The following is a 21,577-nucleotide window of genomic DNA, read 5'->3' on the forward strand; positions in this document are numbered from 1 at the left end:
ATGCTCTGGAGTGGAACAAATGAATTATGGAAATGGGATAATTGTACAAGGTTCTTCAAATTACTGACTTTATAACATCAATAAATTATTCTTAGTTTACAGAAATTGTGTCCTCAAAGAACTTGACAGATTTGAAACTGAATCTATTTGTCATATTTTGTATTTGCTCCCAAGAAGTTTGTTGTCAGAAGTTTGTTTCAAGTTCTCATTTAATACAAGGAAAAAGTTATCAAAAAAAAAACCTACTGCTCTGAAATCTGACCCTGCTCCAGTCATTTTCCTCCTCAAATTTCCATTTTGATAAATCTCTCCAAGCAAGTTTCCAACAACACTTGAGTTTAAAGTAAGGTTCCCATAACCAGCAGTGATCTGTCACCTGCTGGCTTCATCCTCTTCCCACCCCATCCCAGTGCTAAGCTCCCTCCCCCAGAGCAGGCTCCAGAAAACAGAAGCAGAGTTATCTTCAGGATCCCAATTTCCCTGCTTCACCATGGTGGACACAACATCTGCCAGGAAACATTTAGCAGATTTGAAAGGCAACAATTGAGAAATCCAGGCCACAAACACCACAGAATATTTGTATCAAGTTTTACTGCTAAAAGTTTTATTTTTCACTCGTTGCAAATGAATACAGTGTACACGTCATACAGGAGCAGAAGTACTACGTGAACATATTTGTTACCAATGACAAATTTCCAGAAGATAAAACATCCTAAGTTCTCTCTTTGTCCCAATACTTGACTTACCTTTTTGCAACATAAAGAACATTTGAGGAGTGGCAGAAGAACAAAGAATGGCCACAACTTGTAACTGAGGAGTTTCTGGCTGCACACGAGGCAAACAAGGTTTACAGTGAGGCACTGGAGCAGGCTGCCCACAGAAGCTGCTCAATCACCCTCCCTTGAGGGTTTCTACATCTTGCTGAAGCCTGAAGCCCTGCTCTGAATTCAGCACTGACTCAGCTCTCAGCAGGAAGCTGGACTAGAGACTTCTCTCAATGTCCATTCCAATCTGAATGATTATAAAATTTGATTCAAGCACAGTCAGCAGCCAAATACAAACAAATCAGTGAATGCCTCCTGTTTTCCCCACTCCCAACAAAAAAACAACACTCATCTTTAATGAATCATCTTTACAACAGTCCAGCATGACTGACAGGAACAAGCAGCAAATTAAGTCTACTGAAGAAGACCAACACCATATTAAAAGGCCTTTGCATAATTTAAAATTCTTTTTGTAAAAGCAAACACAGATTTTTTTATTTGCTCTTTACACATTTGCAATTATCAGCTGTATAACAATACCAAATATATTCCTAGTCATTTTCAAGTGGGAGATTTCCTGTCCACACTGAGAAAGTTTCTATTGGCCCTTGATGCAGGGAATATGGCACTGCCAGTGTAAGTGTCCCAGGGAAGCCAGAGAAACAGGGACTGGGAGGTGGAAAGGAAGTAAGGAATTCCAGAACATCTGTTTTATCCTGGGGAGTATTTCTCTTCCTGGCTGAGACCTCTATCTATTGCTAGGGTTTAAATGAAAAGCAAGTGAAACTACCAGGAAGGACTCAATTTCCTATTTTTAATGGGAAATTGTCTAATTGCAATTTTCTGTCAAAAGAAATAAGGCCAACACCCACCACTAAGGCAGCTGTAGAAGAACTAACTGCTCAAGGAGGCAACAAGGAATAAATAGAAAACCTGAAAAGTACTAGAAATTTTTTGTGCCAGCAAACAACTGATCCTCTAAAACAAGATGATTACCCTGGTGTAAATAAAGTCAACAAATGTGTGTATACCCACACCAAATGGAACATTCAGCTCTATAATTCCCAGTTCCAAAACAGAAAACTTTTCTGTTTTACAGAGATTTTAGTTTCTCAAACTCAGCATATCTAAGGATAATTATGAGCAGTCAAAGGCCAGACGATTTAACCAACAGTGAATCTCTGCAAACACACAATCTTCCACCTCTGAAAGCCTGCTAAAAGCGTGAAGTCAGACCATGCAGCCACACAGAAAACCATGCAGCCACCACAGAGGCAGCTTTGGTTTGGCCGTGTGTTAGGGCAGCGTGGGTAGAGAAGCAGCAGAGCACTGAGCTCGCTCCTGCACCTGGAGGGTCTGGGGCACAGCAACAGAGAGGAGCCTTGTGCCCAACTCTGGGCCCAGCCAGGGAAGCTCTGAGGCACGTTCTTATTTCAAGCAATAGTTAAAAGCACTGAAATTAAGTTGCTGAAGGAGGAAAACAACTGCTAGCTGTAAGTGCAGCAACAAGACAAAGCTACACACAGTAAATACAAAGCAATTAAGGGAAAAATCTCTTTTTCTGAAATGACAGAAAACTGAAGGCCCAAATTCAAGGACTTCTGACATACTTGGAGAAGCAATCTGTTCCAACTCTACAGTACTGAAATAAGATCAGATTTGTGGGATTCAAGTCTCTTTAGAACACAAAACAAGTAATAATCTGGTGGAGTTCCTTCTTCAGCACACAAAACAATGAAAGCCCAATGACAGTTTAGTCCTGTCAATTTTGATACTTTGAAGGCAGAAAAGAAGCCAAAATGACACAGAGGTTAAATCAGTGAAGATAAAAGATAAGAAAGAACAGATAGTGAAGAGGGCTGGATTCTGATACATCTAACTCTGAGACATTTGATACGCAGGCATGGGAGAAGTGCCAGAGATGGAAAGGTTGTGGCCTTGGAAAACAGGCAAGTAAACTTGTCAGGGACGTTAGAAAATAGTCTAGAGGGAGTCAGAAAAAAAAAATTAGATCTTTCAATCTGAACAGGTCTGAGGCTGGCTGGATCCAAAAGGAATAATCCAGAGATAGAACCATTGGAGAACCAGACGCAGGGGGGGAAGCACTGGATTTCTGGGGCATTCAAATGAACTGCAACATTAAAAACAATCCAAAAACAAACTGGAGAGAGGGTGCTTAGGTACATGAAATCAGATGAGAGGGAGAAAAAAGGATAAAGTATTAAAAAACAGAAAGAGTTAGGATGATGGGGCCACCCTCTTAAAGATAGATGAAAAGAGAAACTTGGTTGCTACTGAAGGAAGTAATTCAGTGAAAGGAATGAGAGGCATAAAAGATACAGAAATAAAAGGAGCAAACTTGCAAAGTTAAGAGGCAGAGAAGCTCAGCTCAGAAACAGATCCTGAGAATAAAAACAACTTTGAAAAGGATCTTGGCATGCAACAAAATCAAGATTAAAGATTTTGTATCAAGAATGGATAATGAATATGAACAGCAGATCTGCAAGCAAGCTCAAAAAGAAAAAAAGGTGACATAAAAGTGGCTTAAAAGTCCATTTGGGAAGAGCATTGAAGCAGGTAAGGCAAAGCTGAGTCCAAAGCTGTGTTGTGCTGACACACTCTTTAGATATTCAGAAAGGCTGGAATGAAAATTAAGAAATTACAAGAGAATATGTCTGGAGGGAGGAATGGAGACAGGGTAGTGTGAGAAGCAGCCAAAGAAGCCATGTACAGAGAAGCAGACAGAGATAAAAATAAAGACCAGTGAGTAAAAAGAAGTGAGGCCAATGAAGGAAGGAGGCAGCAGCGAAGACAAAGGAGTCAAAAAGGTTAATAGACTGGAGATCCCAAAAGGAGTGAGTGACAGGGTAGAGGAGAGAGAAAGACAGATAAGCTGAAAAGAGAGCAGGTAGTGATCAGAGAAAGCGAATTTAGAAATGAGAGATAATAAAGTGAACAGTATTTAGCAAAGACAAGGTCATGGGAATGACTGAGGCAGTAAGAAAATCTATCTAAAACTAGAAATCACAGGCATTGGGCTGGAAAAACAGAATGAAGAACAAAGGATTAAAGTACTGATCAGGGGAAAGGAACTGGCCTTGCCCATGGGGAGGGATGAAATTTGAAAACACTGAAATGGGCTGAGTTTAGCAAATGCACAAAGAAAGATGTAAACTAATGACCACTAGGAAAATTAGACAGAGGACTTCAAACCAGGAAGAGGGTAAGGCTGACAACAGGACTAATAAAGCAAAAGCCAGGGGTCACAAAACTTTAGTGGTGAATATGAATGGAAAATACTTTTTAAAAAGCATCAGAGAAGGGAATAAAGTTTAAAAAACAACTCTAAACATCTATATTTGAGTAATGTTCAGAAAGGTAAGTAGCACCTCACCAAGCAGGGTCCACACCTCTATTTCCCTCCTTGCCAGAAAGATTTCCTCACCCAGATCAATCCAGAGATCAGAAACTCCAAAGGGCACTGCCAACACTGCCACTGGCTAGATAATGTGGACATATGGCTGGGTTGGGAAAATTTTGACTGTTGAAGTAGATAAAGACTATTAAAACTTATGAAAAACCAGTGATTTGACCTCTGCCATCCAGCAACTTTATGTCTTCACAAAACAAGACCAGAAGGCCTTCACTGGCTCTCCCTCAATCACCTCCTGCTCCTACCAGCTCACACAGCCAATGCAGCATTCACCAACACTCCAACTCAGCTCCTAAGAGTCTCACCACACTGTATAACAGCAAAGATAAGAGATTAAGCAGACAGATTGCAGCAAACAAACATCACTGCGATTTTGGGTCCCATTCAGAGTTATCTGAGAACCACTGGCATAAAAGTTCTTCTCCATTTCCAAGCCTCTGTCAAGAATTTCACTCTACGGCTTTCTTAATCATGAGCATGAATAAAACACCAGCCTTCTCAGACACTTCTAATACTGCATTTCATCTTGTGCTATACTGGCATGTTTTTAAAGTTTCTGCTCATTACAAAAAGACAACACACTTCTATTGCCTGCTCATACAGTTGGGAGCTGGATCATTAGGAGTGCAACAAAACAGGGGAGAAAACCCAAATTATTCTTTGCTACCAAACCAGTGACACGCAGAGAGTACAGAAAGAGAGCTGAGCACATCATTTCTATCTACCCTACTGATTACTGTTTATTCGTGTGTGCAGATGTGGTTCACTCAGAATTACTGAAATTACATAAAAACCAGCTGAAATATAAACAAGAACTCACTGGACTGGACTGGGGCCATAACAGGAGCTCTTTGTTATTTTTTTGCTTTATCACATATTTTAGGATTGAAAATTATTTTAAATTTAGCTTAAAATTTTAGTTTAAAATTTTAGTTTAAAACACACAACATACTAGATATAGTATTTTTAGATAATCTTTTAACAAATAATACAAAAAGGAATCTTTTTTTTTAGTGTACTAACTTTTGTTACAGTCAAGAAATCTCACCTAGAATGAACTACTGGAAGCAGTACGTTGTCCACACGATAGGCAGCATCTACTGTAACATATACATATATATATCTAAAAAAGGAAAGTTTGAAAAAATATAATAGAAACACTATAATTTTTACATTATATTTAATATCTGTATGTTTTATTTCTATTGGACTATGGCACAGCAGGGGAGCTTTTGAGACAAAGGGATTTTATGCAATGTCATTCAAAGCACAAAAAGTTCACTCCTGACACAAGTTAATACTGGAGCATTACTGAAATAAAAGGAGGAGCTGGTCAGACATTTTGGGTAGAAATGTAACATTTTTTCTTTAAAGAAAAACACAATGCCATAGCTTAAAATAAATAGTGCCAAATGTTATCATCAACATATGAAAAATAGGATGGTGGTTCAGAAAAGAAAATATTTTACAAGCACATAGCATATATTGGAGTGTTGTAACAAGACTTATCATTTTCACTTTACCAGGTATTTTACTTTAGGGAGAGATCCTACAATCCCCACTTATTTGAGCAGTTCTACTAACCCACACTGGTTTTTTAATAACAGAGTTTGGTACCAAAGTCAGGTGCACCATTCATTTCACAGATTTTAAGTCAGGAACAACTATTGCTTTTCCTCAGCACAATATTTAATCATAAATACTAAAAAAAACCCCACATTGCTAAAAAAATTGAAATGCTTAAGTATGCACATTTGCTAACTCTTAACTCATGATTTTTTTTACTCAACATACCCTTCCAGGGGAGGGATATCTATCAGTGGTTTCTGGCAGGAAAAGTTCAATACTTTATGCATAATATTCGATACAAATAGCCTGCATTGCATTTGGGGCTTTTGATGATTTTTAAATGTTCTAGCACATTTCAGAAAAAAAATATTTGAGATCTTGTGCATATTAAGAACTAATTCTGGGAGTCGAGCAAATATTGTGCTGCCTTTTTCAATACAAAGCATTTCATTCTATGACATGTGAAACATTGTTACAGAATATAATCGGCATGTTTAAAATTATATAACCACTTAATAAATGAAAACAAATCTAGAGGTTGCTAAACACAAACGAAAATTTCTCAAATACTTCTTTCTATCCAACAAACTGTTCCACTGAAGTTCTATAAGGTTAAGTGCACACAGAAGTGAGAAATAAAACTACAGTTTCATACAATTTGTCCTACAAAACCTGGAAACAAAAAATAAAAATGTATGTATTAAGATAAGCTGATGATCTGGCACATACCATCTAAAAACGCCCCCTCCCCTTTTTTTTTCCAAACACAATTTTCATCGTATTTCTAGTTTTAAAAAATACAAAACCGAAAACAACCTAGACCCCTCCCTTGAACACAAACTCCACAAATGCTTTTTTATTCTTTGAGTGTTATATCAAATAAAAATTACAGCTGCACAGAGAAACAAACTAGCAAAAAAAAAAAAAATCTGAGACTGCAGGGATGTGACCGCATCTAGAAACTATTTATGTATGTACATACTTCTGCTTTTATTTGAGCTAACTTTTTATCCACATAAAGAAAAAGACTTAACTGACACTAACAGCTCCCTAGCTGCTATCACTGATAATAATTACCTTTTGACAGTTCCGTATAAAAAGTTCAGTCTTGAAACTCAAGGAATTTCATTTCACTCTCCATTTTTACCACATTTAAAAACAAGACACATTCCTTCCTTAACAATGAAAATATTATATAAGCATACCCCAAAAGGCACTAAGGTCTAACAAAAATATTCAGCATTTCCTTTTAAACTAATAAAGTATCTGTAAGATAGTTTGCATATATAACTATTTTCCAAATTAAGGCGTGGCAACTTTCTCTTAAACATAAAGCTATAATCTACTGCTAAATATAAAACTAAGTCTCAAGATATAGTATACAAAGATCATATATTTATGTAGAATACATTTTATGTTATACGAGACTATTATATCTTTGCCAAAACATTTCAGTATTTAGAAAAAAAAATTAAAATTTAAATATACCGTAAGGTCATTCAAATTATTTTAAACACAGAAATCTACAAACAGTGACATATACACAAACAGCTGGGAAGTTGTAACTTAATGATCACATATCTTTTAATCAGACCTGCTCAAAGGACAGCCACAAAAGAACCCTATTGGCTACAAGAAGCATCTGCATGTTTTTAAGACTGAACTATGCAGACTCCCATTGCCCCAGGGCACTGCTGCACAAGTCTATTGAAAACGACCCGACTGCTGAATCAACACCTTAAATTTTCCCAGAAAACCTCCAACAAATGTTTTGTGTATTAAGAGAAACTAACAAAACAAAAGGGGACATTACAAAAATTTCAGCATGACAATTTTTCCTGAAATTAATTTTCCATTGCATTTGGCAAGCAGAGAACTAATTCTATTCCTTGTCTACTCTTACAGCAAGAACTGCAAACTACAATTCAATATAAAATACAATAAGCTCCTGTTATAATTATGTTCTTCTTAGAACAAAGATTAAAATAAAGTTAACTGTGCTGATTCATACTTTCCATAAATTACTAAAAAGGTGAGAGATTCAGACATTTTGCTTCTCAATAATAAGCCTAATATCTGCATCATGTGCAAAAGTGCAACTGTGTTTTAGAACTGAGGCCCAACTGAATACAATTTTGTTATTACAGAAAGTATACTTGAACCCACTAACACGGAAACAGCGGTTCACAGCATCTTAAAATTACGCTTTACATATTTAAACCTGTTGTACAACTGCAAGTTAATAAAAAATACAAAACCCAGAAATGAACAGAAAACAACAAAGCTTGTATATAAATTGGTTTACAATTCAAAGCACAACAGTAAGCTTCAAATAATTACATTTGTGTAACACACACGGGGAGGTGGGATGATTTATTGCAAGCACTTGGTTCTTGCCGCTCCTTTCGGGGCTCGCTGGCACTTCAGCTGCTGGCGGTGTGTGCGTGCATGCGCTTCGCCACATCGTACACGTAGGTGATGTCTGGGCGCTTCTCCGGATCCGGGTTGATGCACATATTAACTAACTGTCGCAGCTACGAGAGGGAGAGAACATGACAGGAGCGTTGGCCTTCTTACAAGCAGGATTTGTGCATTATCAAATTCAAATTAAGAGAACTGGCCAAAATGAGGCAAGCGGCGATTCCGCACGAGCACACGGGCAGGGAGCCCTCCCTCGCCGCTCGCACGCTGCCTTATGCAAACGCGTAGGCAACGCACTCCCCCGATTCCTGCATTTTGCACTGCTGGCCAGAAAAACTGAGGAGCAAATTCAAGTTCTAATCCTTTCAACATATAACTTTAGACATGCATTTAGTCCAGTCCCACATAATTGATACGAAATTCCCCGTGTTTCTGGAGGGCTGTGCCTGCAAAACCCAGAAGACTGAAAGGAGCACAGAGCACAGGTAAACAAGGGCTGCTTTGCTCGTTCTCCCCATACAGGAGTTAGCCAGCAATAAATGGCATTTCTGCCTGACAGGGCCCAACAAACAAAAGGCAGTGGTGCTCCATCTAACACACAGTTAACCCCCAGAACCTCCTGCTGCCAGGACCTACCAATACACACACATTCAATTCAGCTACTGACCAAATTAAACCCACTGAGGGCTACCTGTTACAAGACTCCACCCTTGAGGAAGTATCTGAACAAAACTGGAAGCTGAGAAAGCATTTTGGGCAAGTACCATATGATGCTGGCCCTGTTACTCCACTTGTCCACTGCTGAAGACATGATACTGGAATAAATAAGCTTTGGGCTAGATCTGATACGTATCCTTAGGATTATATTGTTTAGAGTGTTCTTTATGTAAGGAAGCACAGAATTAACAAATATTCACAAAAGCCTCTACCTGGGAATAAACAAATCACTGTGACCAGAAAACCCCATGTTTCCAGAAGCATCATAACCTTCTCGGTGTTTTTAATAGACATATTCAGCATAAGCAACCCAAAAGAGCTTCCACAACACCTCTGTACTTTGCATTCCCTTCACAAACTGTCAGGACATTTGCAGGCTTTTCTCCCTCCACTGATATGCCTAAAAATTTATGACATTAGAACTTAATATATTGTATGGATAACCTTCTGATAGGGCAGCTATTTTAAATTGTGCACATCTCCATTTTTTAATGTGGAACATAGCTCTTTCATACTGACTTACTAAAATGTTCACAGTGCTTTGCAATAACAATTTAATCAACTCTGAAGATTTTCCTTTATGCTTTTAAGTAGCTTTGCCAAATCCTCCTGGACCTTCTTATAACATTGGGGAGGGAGGGGGAGGAGGACACTCCAACAAACACGTTGTGATCCAGTCTTCTATAACAATATGTCAAATTTAGTTTGGTCTCCCAGCCAGGACTACTAGGTAAGATTATTGAAAAAAATCTGTAATTATTGCAACTAACACAGAGCGACCTCATCACCCTTATTATTCAAAAGTAACATAGGCTGCCTCTTTAAACCTGCCATTGGAGAGTTTCCTTCCTGCTTTTTAGAAAAAGAACAAGAAGGATTTTAAATTATAATTATACTCCTTTCTCTTTTCTGAAGATTAATTTAAATGCACAGGAATAGGAATTCCTGAAGTTAAGGAAGAAGCACTGCATACCACTCTATAAAGCTTTGTCCTTTAGCCCTTGCAGATAAACTGTACATAATGTACAGATTTTTTATATTCAACAGTATAAAATCTGTCATTAGACATCCCATTCTTTAGCAAGAAGAGCTTAATATTTAAAAATTAGCTAATTCTGAAGACAGTGGTCAGATTACCAGATTGAAAAGAAATGGATTAAATCAAAATAATCTGTAACAGACTTGCTATTTGCATTTTAAATACCTTAAGTATATTATGACTAATGGAGTTACAAAAGCCATCATATTGCTTCTTGCAGTCAATAAATAAAATACAATGCCAGTGGCAATAAAAACTATTAGCCTGCAATAACTCCCAAACATTTGAAGAACAGAACACTGGAAATCATTAGCTACTGTAAGAAATAATAATTGCCAGCATGTAGTATAAATATGCAAGCCAAACAATCTCCTGCAGAAGAAGCAGGTGGGACACAGGGTAAGCAGGAGGCACAGTGTAAGCAGAGATGAGCAGCTTGCCTTGCAACACCTCAGACAGCCTGCATAGCAAACAGGAAAGACTGAAGAACATCCAACACCATCAAGCCTGAAATAAGAGTTAAATAAGCAAACATTTTGTGAAGAGAATACAGGTATAATTTATCTGCAAAATACATCTAATCCTGAATGTATATGTTTCTCTTTCTCTTTGGAGACTTCCATCTGTTCAACAGAACTGCATACAGGGAACAGTCTTCATAAAGGACCTTCAAGGGTTAAAACCCACAAAGCCAGCATCAGAGGGGAAGCAGAGTGGTTTTTCTCCTGTTTTTTTCTAGCTGTTTATTAATACTTTACTGTTTGCAGAGCAGCAGAAGTAGATTTTCAAGAAATTTACCTCTTGGGCACTTGAGAAGCCTTGTCACAGACCTCTTTAAAATGGCAGTCACTGCAATTACTGCCCCTCTTCCCTTGGCAGGTCCAGAATCTCACTGGTAAGGCAGGAATGCTGAGCTGACCATGCCTGGGACACTGCCCAACAATAGTGCAGATTCCTGAGTCATTTCAAAATCCTTGAGCTCTTTTGAGCATTGTAACTGAAAAGTAAACCCTTGGAAGAAGGTGAATTACTTCTGCTATACAGGATGAAAAATTACCTGGGAACACAGCTTTCAGGAGTGAAACTGGGACACTGGATAGCACTGGTTATAGCACTGATCCTTTACTCCTACAGGAATATCCATTTCAATAAACCTGAAATCCATCTGTCAGCCCCTCTAGTATTAATAAAATTTCCAATGTATCAGAAAAGCTTACCAATGTCACGGGAAGAAGCACTGGGAGTCTAAAATCAGACTATCATTAGAGATAGAAGTGATTTTTTTACTACCTGGCACAGACTGGCCAAGAGGCAGAGCAGACTGAGCCAGAGGGACCTCCTGTTGCCTCCCCAAGCTGCAAACTTCTTTGTCTGCTTATTGTTCCTAACCTCCTCTGTGCACTTAGCACAGTGACTGGCTTTAGCCTGGAGCTTAGCCTGACACTGGAGCAGTGGGACACACTTTCTTTAACTCTAGCAGGTTTTTCAGCTATGAAATAAATAATTATCACTCAAGTCAGGAGGAGTGGGGAAAGACAGAAATATGACAGGCAAGTACTTTCCATTGTTAGCCAGCTGAAATAGAGAAATTTTCATATAGGGAAGTTTGGATAAAAAAACCACACACAACACCATTCTTACTCTGAATAAAGCCTTCTCAAAGCCTTTTTCTGAGTGCTTTTCTCAAGACCTGCTGGCAGCCAACACTACCATTGTGGACCTGCTGGCTCCTTCTGCTTTCACATCTGGGTAGGAGGTTGGCAATGGACTTTAGAAGAAATGCACCCCAGTCAAAGGCAAGATTTTAAAACTTCATCATGAAAGCAGTGTGATACTAATATTAGCTGACAAGATTTTAAGAGTATTGATTGGAGGTGGCAAGGGAGCCCCAGCTTTGAATTCCCAAAAGCAGAACCGCTTTCAGTAAATGCTGAGTACTGGCTCTGAATACCAGATGTTTTTAAGGGATATTAAAAAATTGAGATATCCAAAGTTATTAAGCATCTGAAAATCTTGGTTTGTATCTACCACTGAAGTAACACATCGTGAAAATGCATCTCAGACTATTAGGATTTCTAATCAAAGGTTTTTAAAACCATTACCCATCTGTCCACCTAAAGGTGCATCTTTCTGTCACGCTCTTCTCTGATGACACAGATATGACACAATTACAAACACATTACTCTTACAGAGGTTTCAAAACTTAGAAAAAATGTCACACCTTAAAACTCAGTAAAAATCTACTTAAAAAAAGTTAATTGAAAAAGTACTTGTCTTATAATTCACAATGAAAGTATTTACACTTCTATATTAGAGGATGCGGAGATCCACTCAGTAAAGTTTTTATTTCAGAAAATTCTTTTTCATAAAAAATGAAGTGGATTTTAATATTCAGTGATCCCTGATCTTTATTGCTCACTGAATATCCTTCTCACCTGGTTAAAGGTTTGACATCTATATTTCCAGTTCAGGTGAAACATTTAGCGCAGTATTCTAATATGACAGATCACACTTGTTTGTTTCTCTTTTTTACAGTTCATGCCAGCACAGTATTTTTCATACAAGCTAAAAATGGTTTAATAGTGCAATAGGTAATAAATGTATGTTTTCCAGGTACCTTAGTGAAGAAACAAATCTTCATAGCAGAACATAGAAAATATTCCCATTACAGTTTCCATAACTGATGGCTTCTTTTAAGAAATTGTTTTCTTACCTATCTTAATACCAATGATAGCTCTGATTCTCTCATTAAAAATAACTTCCATGTATTTTGCAGATAACTGCCTTATCCAAGTGCAGAAGTACATGTCTGCTTTGAAATAAATAAAAAGTAACATGTTGTGCTTTGCATGTGTTTGCAAAATAAAAAACCTATACAGATGTAAGGAAAAGCTGGAACCTCTCTCCCCACCCAAACTCTAAAACCTTCTATCTGGGCCAGACTTTGATATTTGCCCCTTGGCTAGGAATCCACATCTCCCACTTCACACTTAGCTGCAGTGAAGTAGCCTTGCAGGCAGGCCAACTTCAACGAACCACTAGTGGTATCATCATTAAAATCCTGCTGAAGGTCACCATGGAAACCGCCTGCTGAGGCTTCGCTGCTGCATTCGGCATCTCCTAATCAGCTACCATGTGAAATGCAAATTCAGACAGTCTGAAAATTAGTCAAGAAGAATAGAGGATGAGGATGCAGATATGTGAAATATTCATGTGCTTCATGGAAAAAGGAAGACAGCATGAATGACACAACAAAGAACGGCCCCTGACATTCTCGCTATCATTTTGCATTATTGTTCACACCCTACTGTATTTCCAGGCCTCCAGTTCTGAAGTTGGTTAGATGAACTGCCATATTTAGAGTCTACAATAAATAATAATTAAAAATGGCCAAGGTAAAATGACTAATCGGCAAACCCACAAAGCGCTAGAGTGTATAAATTACACAATAGATCATTATTCCATCCTTTGTAATATCATCAAATTATCTTTTTAAGTCCAGTTGGTTTCATAAAAGGGAAAAATTGTCACTATAAATACAAAACAAAACACTGAGCAGTAATCTTTTATTAATAGTCCAATCACTGTCTGTGAATGCAAAAAAATTTAAGGTTCAGAATTCAACCCCTACTCTATAAATTGTATAATGCTTTATGTTTATTAAAAGTATTTCAGTGCTTGTGTTTATTTGGGTTTTCAAAGTAATCTTTAATTCATGTAGTCTGAATTCAGTTAGAATTGGTTACTAATAACTGTTCTTTGCTTTACAGCTTCTATCAGTTTGCCCTGTTCTTTTCAAAGTGGGAAAGTATTTCAAAACTGGCATCTCAGAATATTAACAAGCAACCATTTATATTTTTTCATTCTGTTACACTAAGAAAAATATTTATTTTGTTTAGTTTCTTTTCATTTTAGAGCTTATAAAAGCAAGTACTCCCCCTTAAATACACTAATGACAGTAAGAACTGTTAGCTCTCAGCTTAAAACAAACACTGCTGAGATTTGCAGGAGCATATTGTACAAATTCAATTATATTATGTATGCCTGTATTTCTCTGAAATTTACTCTTAATCTTGTCAAGAACCACTCCTTGCAAAAGAACTGCTGTTCAATTGTACTGAACAGCACATCCCAGTTTTATAATGCAGACAAATGGGACCTGAACAATTTGTTTTTACTACTGAGTTACATTATATCTATTTTAATGCAGGCCCCTTGAGGAACAGGGCCAGCGCACTAATTTACTGTGCTCCATAAAGGTGTATAGTTGTGTTTTTAGAAAAACACCCTACAGATGTAAGGCTCTATCCCGTCCTGGCATGTGGAACATATCATTGTGCATTCTGGGAAAGCATTTTGTCATACTTGCAAGGAAGCCCAATGAAATTAGGAATCTAACAGTGTGACGTTTCCATCATTAATACCCTCAAATATAAATCATGAGACACTTGTTTTGACAGCAACATTTGAGTGAGTTCAACAAGCAAACACTTATAGGCATAATCTGCAAATAACATAAAATCACACAAGTTCATTTACTTCCCTGGAAGCGTGCCAGCTTACATAAACTGGGGATCCAGCCCATGAAAAGGAAAATTACTTACTTCCTCTGAATAGTGATCTGAAGGGAGAGGTGGGTAGTCACACTGTTCTATCTTCTTGCACAGAGAGTACAAGTTCATTTTATCACCATAAAAGGGACTCTGCAGTGCAGCCATCTGTTTAAAGAAAATGTACAGTTTTCTTTTGCGTTTTTAAGTAAAGCTGTTTTGTCATAAAATCTGTAATAATAACAAATCAAAAGTGATTCTTAATGACTCTCAATGCTCTGCTTAGCGGGGGCCCTGCAGTGATGATAACAGAAGTTCCCAAACTATTCCTGTAACCACTGTATGTACTCATTCTAGGTCATACAACCATCGCTGTCACCATCCTTACAGTGAGTATCTGAGTTGCACACTGTTAGGGTTTTATTAATAGACTATGAGGGGAAATTCAGTAGTTACAATATTGCTGAGAGTGGAGGGTCCTTGCACCACAAGGGACACCAAAAAAATCCAAACCTGTACTTTTTTTGGGAAGACCTTTTGTAAGAAAACACGTAACTTACAGGAAAACATTATCTAACCTAAAGCAATGCATTGTGTAGGTAACACCAGATAATGGTAGCAGTTTTTGTAACCTTCCATAGCCACGACACTTGACGTCAATGTAATTGGGGGTTTTGAAAGCAAGAAAAAGCTATCATTTATACTTCCAAAATCTCAGACCCCAAATCTTCGTAACTCAGGATGTTATTCAAAAACACTTAAAAAAAAAACAAACCCAAACTTCCATCAGAAGCACAGAACCATCACCTATGGCAATAATCTACAATTACAATACAAAACTAAGAAAATCTGTTGCAGAGCACTTATGTAATTGATCAGCTTAAAATCAGCATTAATAAACCTACCCTTTATTTCCAGACAATGTTACAACTTGACATTTGAGATGGAAACAAATGCTATTGCTAGCTGGATTAGAAACTTAAAAATTCATTTAAAATCTCTCCATTCTGTTCAAAGCCTAAGAAATCTTTTAACTGCAGCAGCATGAATGCTGCTCTGAGTGCAGAGCTGCCCCAAAGTCAGTCACCCTTTTCTACATGTGCTAATAAGTTTGATTTTGGAAGGACAATGTGTACATTCCCCAGACAGGCAGAGTGTGTGTGAAACACGCTAGTCCATGCTGTGCTACTCAGTGAGCTTCAGCAGGGACAGGACAAGCTGAAAATGGCTCTCATCTGTCTTGTGGTCTTCCAGATAGAAGTTTAACTCTTTCACGTCTAAGCATCAATATCACTGGGGGAAATGTATGAAAAGAATTACCAAAATTCCCCTCCGTTGATTTTATCTCTCATTAATTTGCTCTCACATAGTTCAGTACTTTTTCATATTACCTTCAACTAAGAATAAAAAATTTTAAAGCTCCCAAAACAAGTATTATGCTGCAGCTCCATCCTACACTCCTCCCAATCTGTATTACTGAGATAATGTTTATTTTTGTATTTACATGACATTGTCTCTTACCTTAAAAAGAATGTTAAAAATGCAAGCTGAAGACCAAAAAAGAAAAGAAGGAAAAAAAAAAAAAAGAAAAAAAGAAAAATCAACTGCAGGGTCTGTACGCATGCAGAAATTCTAAATAAATTCACAGATACTCATTTTCATACTCTAGGTGTTCATTAAAAAGTACTTTTGTTTGAATGCTGCCGAGTGTTAAAAAAATTCTGAATGTCCCCTAAGGAGTTAAAACAGGAATACTATATTTTCATGCATCTCCTGCTTTGACAGATGAAAAATGTCAACTGTCCTGTTTTTATTTTCAAGCTTTTGCACTATTCATCTGGTTCATTAGTGCATCTCGCTGCTGCCCCTGACAGCTGCTCGCCCTCTCCTCCCAGCAGCTGAATTTTTCAGGCTAATTTGATCCTCCACACTGAGACGATCGCTAGAATGATTGACTTGCTCCCTGACCTCCAGGGTCTGACTTTGCTGATTAGTATTCTGGGGGTGTCTGAGGGACGAAAGCCCACTGTCTGTCTTCAGGGCTGGTGGCAGCTCGCTCTCGCTCTTTTTTTTCCTCTTTCTTTTTTTTTTTTTTTTTTTGAACTGTAAGCCACCAACCTACAACCCTGTAAGGATGCAATTGCTACGATGAACAATAAAAGGAAATGTGTAAGACCTACTTTTCCATGTAAAGGTCCATGTAGCAAAAGCACAGCATCTTGATTTTAATTAGTAAAGTCTACTTTGTTGCATATCAATTAAAACTCCACTGGTAGTGTTTTTGAGGTTTCAGAAATACCTGGGGCTCTAAAAAATTCAGACTTTAAAACATACTTCTGCAAAGTCATATTGGCCACACAGTTAGCATTGAATAATAGATTGTTATACACATGAGAAATAATAATTTCTAAAAAAAGTTAGTTTAAACCTAAATTAAAATGTAACTGAAGAGTTTAGTGACAATGAGGCATGTACTGAGATGTGATAAACTTGCCACAGCTTTTTTCCAATTAAGCTGGAGACAATCCAGAGTACATATGAACACACATCACCATGAAATCAACATAGTAAAACATGCTAAAATGCAGGCAATAGACAAATCATAGAAAGACACTCAGCACAAAAGTGCACAGATTAAAAAACACCATTCATTAGTCCACACAAGTCTTGAAGAACCTTAAAGTAACCCCTTCCAATAATTAAGAAAATATACTAAGTGAGAAAAATGCTGAGCATATATTTTGAATTTGCTATAACTGAAATTTCAAAATTAGGGATAAATTCTCAAGATAAACTTGCAAAACAAAACAAGAAAACCCACCACAAATATCTGGTATGTTGCAGAATCAACTAAATGCACTTCTAAAAGAAATTAAAAGCTATAGTTGAAGACAATGCCCAATACTGTAGCTATATATCAACAACAAGGGTCCTAATAATCATTTTATTCTTGCAATAAGGAAAACAAACACTACCCCATATCAGCTTAAATAGCACCCTGGTAAAACCCCTAAAAATAAAAGGAGAATGGTATTTCAAGATGCTGACTTAATCAATGGAACTAAGTTATTTAGGTATTTTGGGAATATCCACCACATCAAAGAAAAATGTTATATTCACATAGGTGTTTAATATAGTCTACCAGCATTAAGGCAGCAAGCTTAAAAAATTCTTTAGAAAAGTAATATTGATTTATATCCAGCAATTTAATGTCACATAACATAAAAGAAAAATTAACCTTAAACTGTGGGGGTTTAATATAACAGTAATTCAAAGGTTTTATTTGTTTATTTCCAGATTTTAAAAAATCCTCAACTAAACAGACCAGAAGCAAAGAAATAGTAACACTGAAAAATGCTCATCTACCTTTATGCTACCTTAGGGCTTGCACAAGTGTGCAAAGCAGAGCACTGAAATTCAAGGCAGCTGCTATAGTCAGTATTGAGGAATCCCAACACAGGATTAAGTTTTAGCTCAGGATTCAAACTTCTAAATACTTGCTAGCAGCTGGACTTCCTTCCTTGAATGATCCCCAATATTTACAGCAACAGCTATACAAACATCTGTAAACTGCAGACTTGCAGCATAGCTATTCATCCTTTTAATATTCAAAGCAACATGTCAGTGATAGAAAGTAAACAAATACTACTGGAGATGATTCACCTGGCAGCAACATCCAACCTCAACAGGCTGCCAGCGTCTTCCACACAATCCTAAAATAAACAAGGAGGTGCTGATACTGCTGAGTGTGTGTTAAATGAGTTCTGCTGACCCAGTGAAGCAGGTGGCTTGTAGGTAAACAAAAATTACTTGAGTAGATTAGTTTCTACCTGGAACATGACTGGGGAGACTTCACTGCCATTGCCATTGATGGAACCATTTTTTCCTCCAGCATCATTCAACACAAGTGTTACTTCTTCTAATCAGGAAATTATAAGCAAAGAACTTGGAAGATATATTTGTTTTAGAAACCTACCTGTTCCTCATACCTTCATTTGCCTCAAAGGTACAGGGCTCATTGAAATTATTTTCTTAAAATATAGTAGTATTTTAAATTATGTGTCACCTACCAATCTTGACTGTACCAACAGAGAAACTAAACATTTGCAGTTTAGCCATCAGAGGAGAATAACAGAAAAGTCACATGTGTGTGCAGCAGTTGTTAAATTGAGAATTCATCCAAGCTAGTAGCAGTAAGTACAGTAAACTTTTTTTCATCACTTTACTTAGGTTTAAAGTCTATAAAAATAAGAAATTTGTATTAAATTATCTATATAGCAGTTTTTGAAAGTATTACTTACGTATTCAAATCAGTCCTACTACTTCTCAATGGATTTACTAACAAAACCATATAACCATCATAGGCCATGAAAACACCTAGAACAATTTTACATGTGCTTGCTCTTATTCATTTACTAATCCTTCAGTCATGCCCAATCTTCAAAATATTGCTGTAAAATCTTTGTAGCAAGCCCATTTAAAAGCAAGTTCAAGTAAAACACAAATAAAAGTATTTCACATGCTTAAGTTATGTAAGGGGAGGAGGGCAGGGGAAGAGGGAAGTACAAGAGTGCTATTAAGTTCACTGTATGTATCAGTATTACCTCATACAGCAGACAGCCTAGAGACCAGATGTCAGACTTGAAGTTGTAACCATTTTCATGTATTCTCTCTGGAGACATATAATAAGGTGTTCCAACTGCAAAAAAACACAAGTATTTTTGAATGAAAATTTCTGTTGTTATGCAGTAGTTAAATTACTCTTTTCCCTACAGAAGAATATTTTTCATCTTTCTCATTTTGCTACGCTTAAAACTTCACCTCATACTTCGGATACTTCAGTTTTACAAAAATACACAAATTAGTATCTATTTCATCCAGTGCAGCTTTATTTTCACTGCTCACTACCAGATCTATGCAGTTGTAGAACACTTCCAAATTTTGCTTTTAAGGAACCTCATAAGTAATTTGTTTCTCCTGAAGAGAACCAAGGGCAGGTACTAAACACACACATGAACACAGATCCCTGCTACTTCTCCAAACTGTTATGGCTGTGGCTAGAAACAACACTAGAAATTCTCTGACATGGGCTAAATTTTTTGTTTCACGAGTTCTGTCTTTCCTTTGAGAATATATAAATCTGAAAAGGCTGGTTTTGGAACTAAAAAACACAGGCACTTTGAATAGCTGAAATTAAAGCTGAGTCTGAGATTCAGGCTCAGAGATGAGGGCAGGAAAACCAGCAAGCCCAGCAGAAGCTGAGCTTCCTAAGGGCAACTCAGCCACCAGCTGGAGCATGAAATTCTACAAGGGCTTTGCAGCTCCCAAACCTGTGCCTGTCCCTGCTTAATCCTGCCTCAGAGCTGTGGGCTCTGGAAATCTCTGCTCTTGAAAAGCAGCATTTTTATTAGGACTGTCCCAGAGTAAATTTATGTTGGATACTCTGGAACATCTCTTCCCCCCTTGATTTTAATCAAACCCTACCCATCTGTGTCACAAGTTACTTGGAACAGAGAAATACTGAGAGATGTTTCAGCTCTATAAAAAATGTTATTGCAAGGAAGTAGCTGAGTGATGGTTTCATGTATGACCGAGCTATAAGAAGTTATGGAAAATAATGGTAATGGCAATTTTTTCAAGCGCATTGTTTCTGAACTTTCTCCCTGTATCCCCCCAAATGACTGCCTAACAGCAAAAAAAGGCACAGATCTATACAGATTTTTATTTCAATTTTGTTTGAATCTTTTCTTAAGCACTGAATCCTGATGATGAAAACCAGCTGATTTCTGTCAATTCAAGTTGATTTGATTTTGAAACCAAACATCTTGCAACACCATCCATGATTAAAATCAGCAATTTTTCTTTTTTGTTCTTTGTGGTATGAACCTCACATAGTATTGTAACACAAGGATCTGGTTTCACTTCTGCTCTTCTGCATAAATGAGGCTAATTCAGAATTGATCTCTGTAAGTATACTGAAGACAGAGATACAGTGAATATATAAGTACTTTACATCTGAATAATCAGGTTAAATAGCTTTAAGTAATCAGACAGATAATTTTACTTTAATAATTTCCAAAAGTTAAGGGTTTTGTTTTGACAACGTGCCCTGCCTTTAAGAAATGCTGCATGTCAAACTATGTCATGAGGAAGTAAGAAGCAGGGAGAATTACCTTCCTACTTGAAGGGCCCAGCTCAGACAGGGAAATCCAGAACCACCTGTCTCAGGCCAGGCCCCTGCTGCTGGTAACCCATCATTTAACCCGATCAAGCAATGTTGCAAACCCATATAAAATGCTTCTGTTACAGAGAGGCAAAGACAGAGGTCCCCATGTGGTATCCTCCAACGGTTTTGGCACCCTAAACATGCTGGGGGAGATTTCCAGCTCTGGGAAAGCTGAGAGTGGCAGAGCCCCTGTCCTTCAGCACTGGGCAGAGCACTCAGTGCACCTCTGAACTGACTAACAATGGTAACAGCCTAAAAGGAGAAAGGCTGGGGAAAGGCAACTCAAGAGACTACTGTGGAAAACATCTACTCTCCCAGGATGTTTGCATCCACCCACAACAGAGAATGGTCTTTTCCCTGTAACACAATAGGCAAGCAGATGGGTAGACCACAATGCCAAAATAACTACCAAAAGCAACTCTGTTTGTTTCCTTATGGATCAACATTAGTATTTTAATGGGCACTTAATGACAGATATCTTAAGATCAGAACTGCATCTAAGCATTTGGAATGACACAGGTTTCATATTTTTATTATCTTCCTGTTTTATTTCCCTCTTCAATTTTTTTTAACACCCCAACTACTAGTGAGTTTGGATGCCTCTGAAAAATTTCAGCTGCATTTTGTATCCATTAATAAAAGCACTGGTTTAGTATATTCTGATGCTTTGTTGGCAGAATTCATGCAACAACAGAAATAAGTTTAATAGTGATGTGTTTGTTCACTGGCTGCAGCAGCGCCTCTGCTGCTCTGAGGTATCACACAAGTGGCTGGCAGTGAGTAATGTGCCAGAAAGACACTTCACAGAATCCACAGGGGGCAGCTGAAAACACTGAGGTTTGAAGGTTCATAGTCTAC

General features: G+C 37.6%; 1 protein-coding gene across 2 annotated transcripts in view; it reads right to left on the reverse strand.

The window, feature by feature from the left end:
• Positions 1–594: 594 nt before the first annotated feature.
• Positions 595–21,577, reverse strand: part of NEK7 (NIMA related kinase 7) — a 68,348-nt gene continuing 47,365 nt past the window's right edge. For both annotated transcript variants that reach the window (XM_084211786.1, XM_084211787.1), the window contains exons 8-10: positions 19,098–19,192; positions 14,548–14,661; positions 595–8,300 (exon numbers count right to left, since the gene is read on the reverse strand). In XM_084211786.1, coding sequence (XP_084067912.1) covers positions 8,190–8,300; positions 14,548–14,661; positions 19,098–19,192 — 320 coding nt within the window. In that variant the 3' untranslated portion in view covers positions 595–8,189. The remainder of the gene's footprint in view (positions 8,301–14,547; positions 14,662–19,097; positions 19,193–21,577) is intronic.

This window comes from Fringilla coelebs (genome assembly GCF_963513975.1).
Source record: "Fringilla coelebs genome assembly, chromosome: 9".
Lineage (NCBI taxonomy): Eukaryota > Metazoa > Chordata > Aves > Passeriformes > Fringillidae > Fringilla > Fringilla coelebs.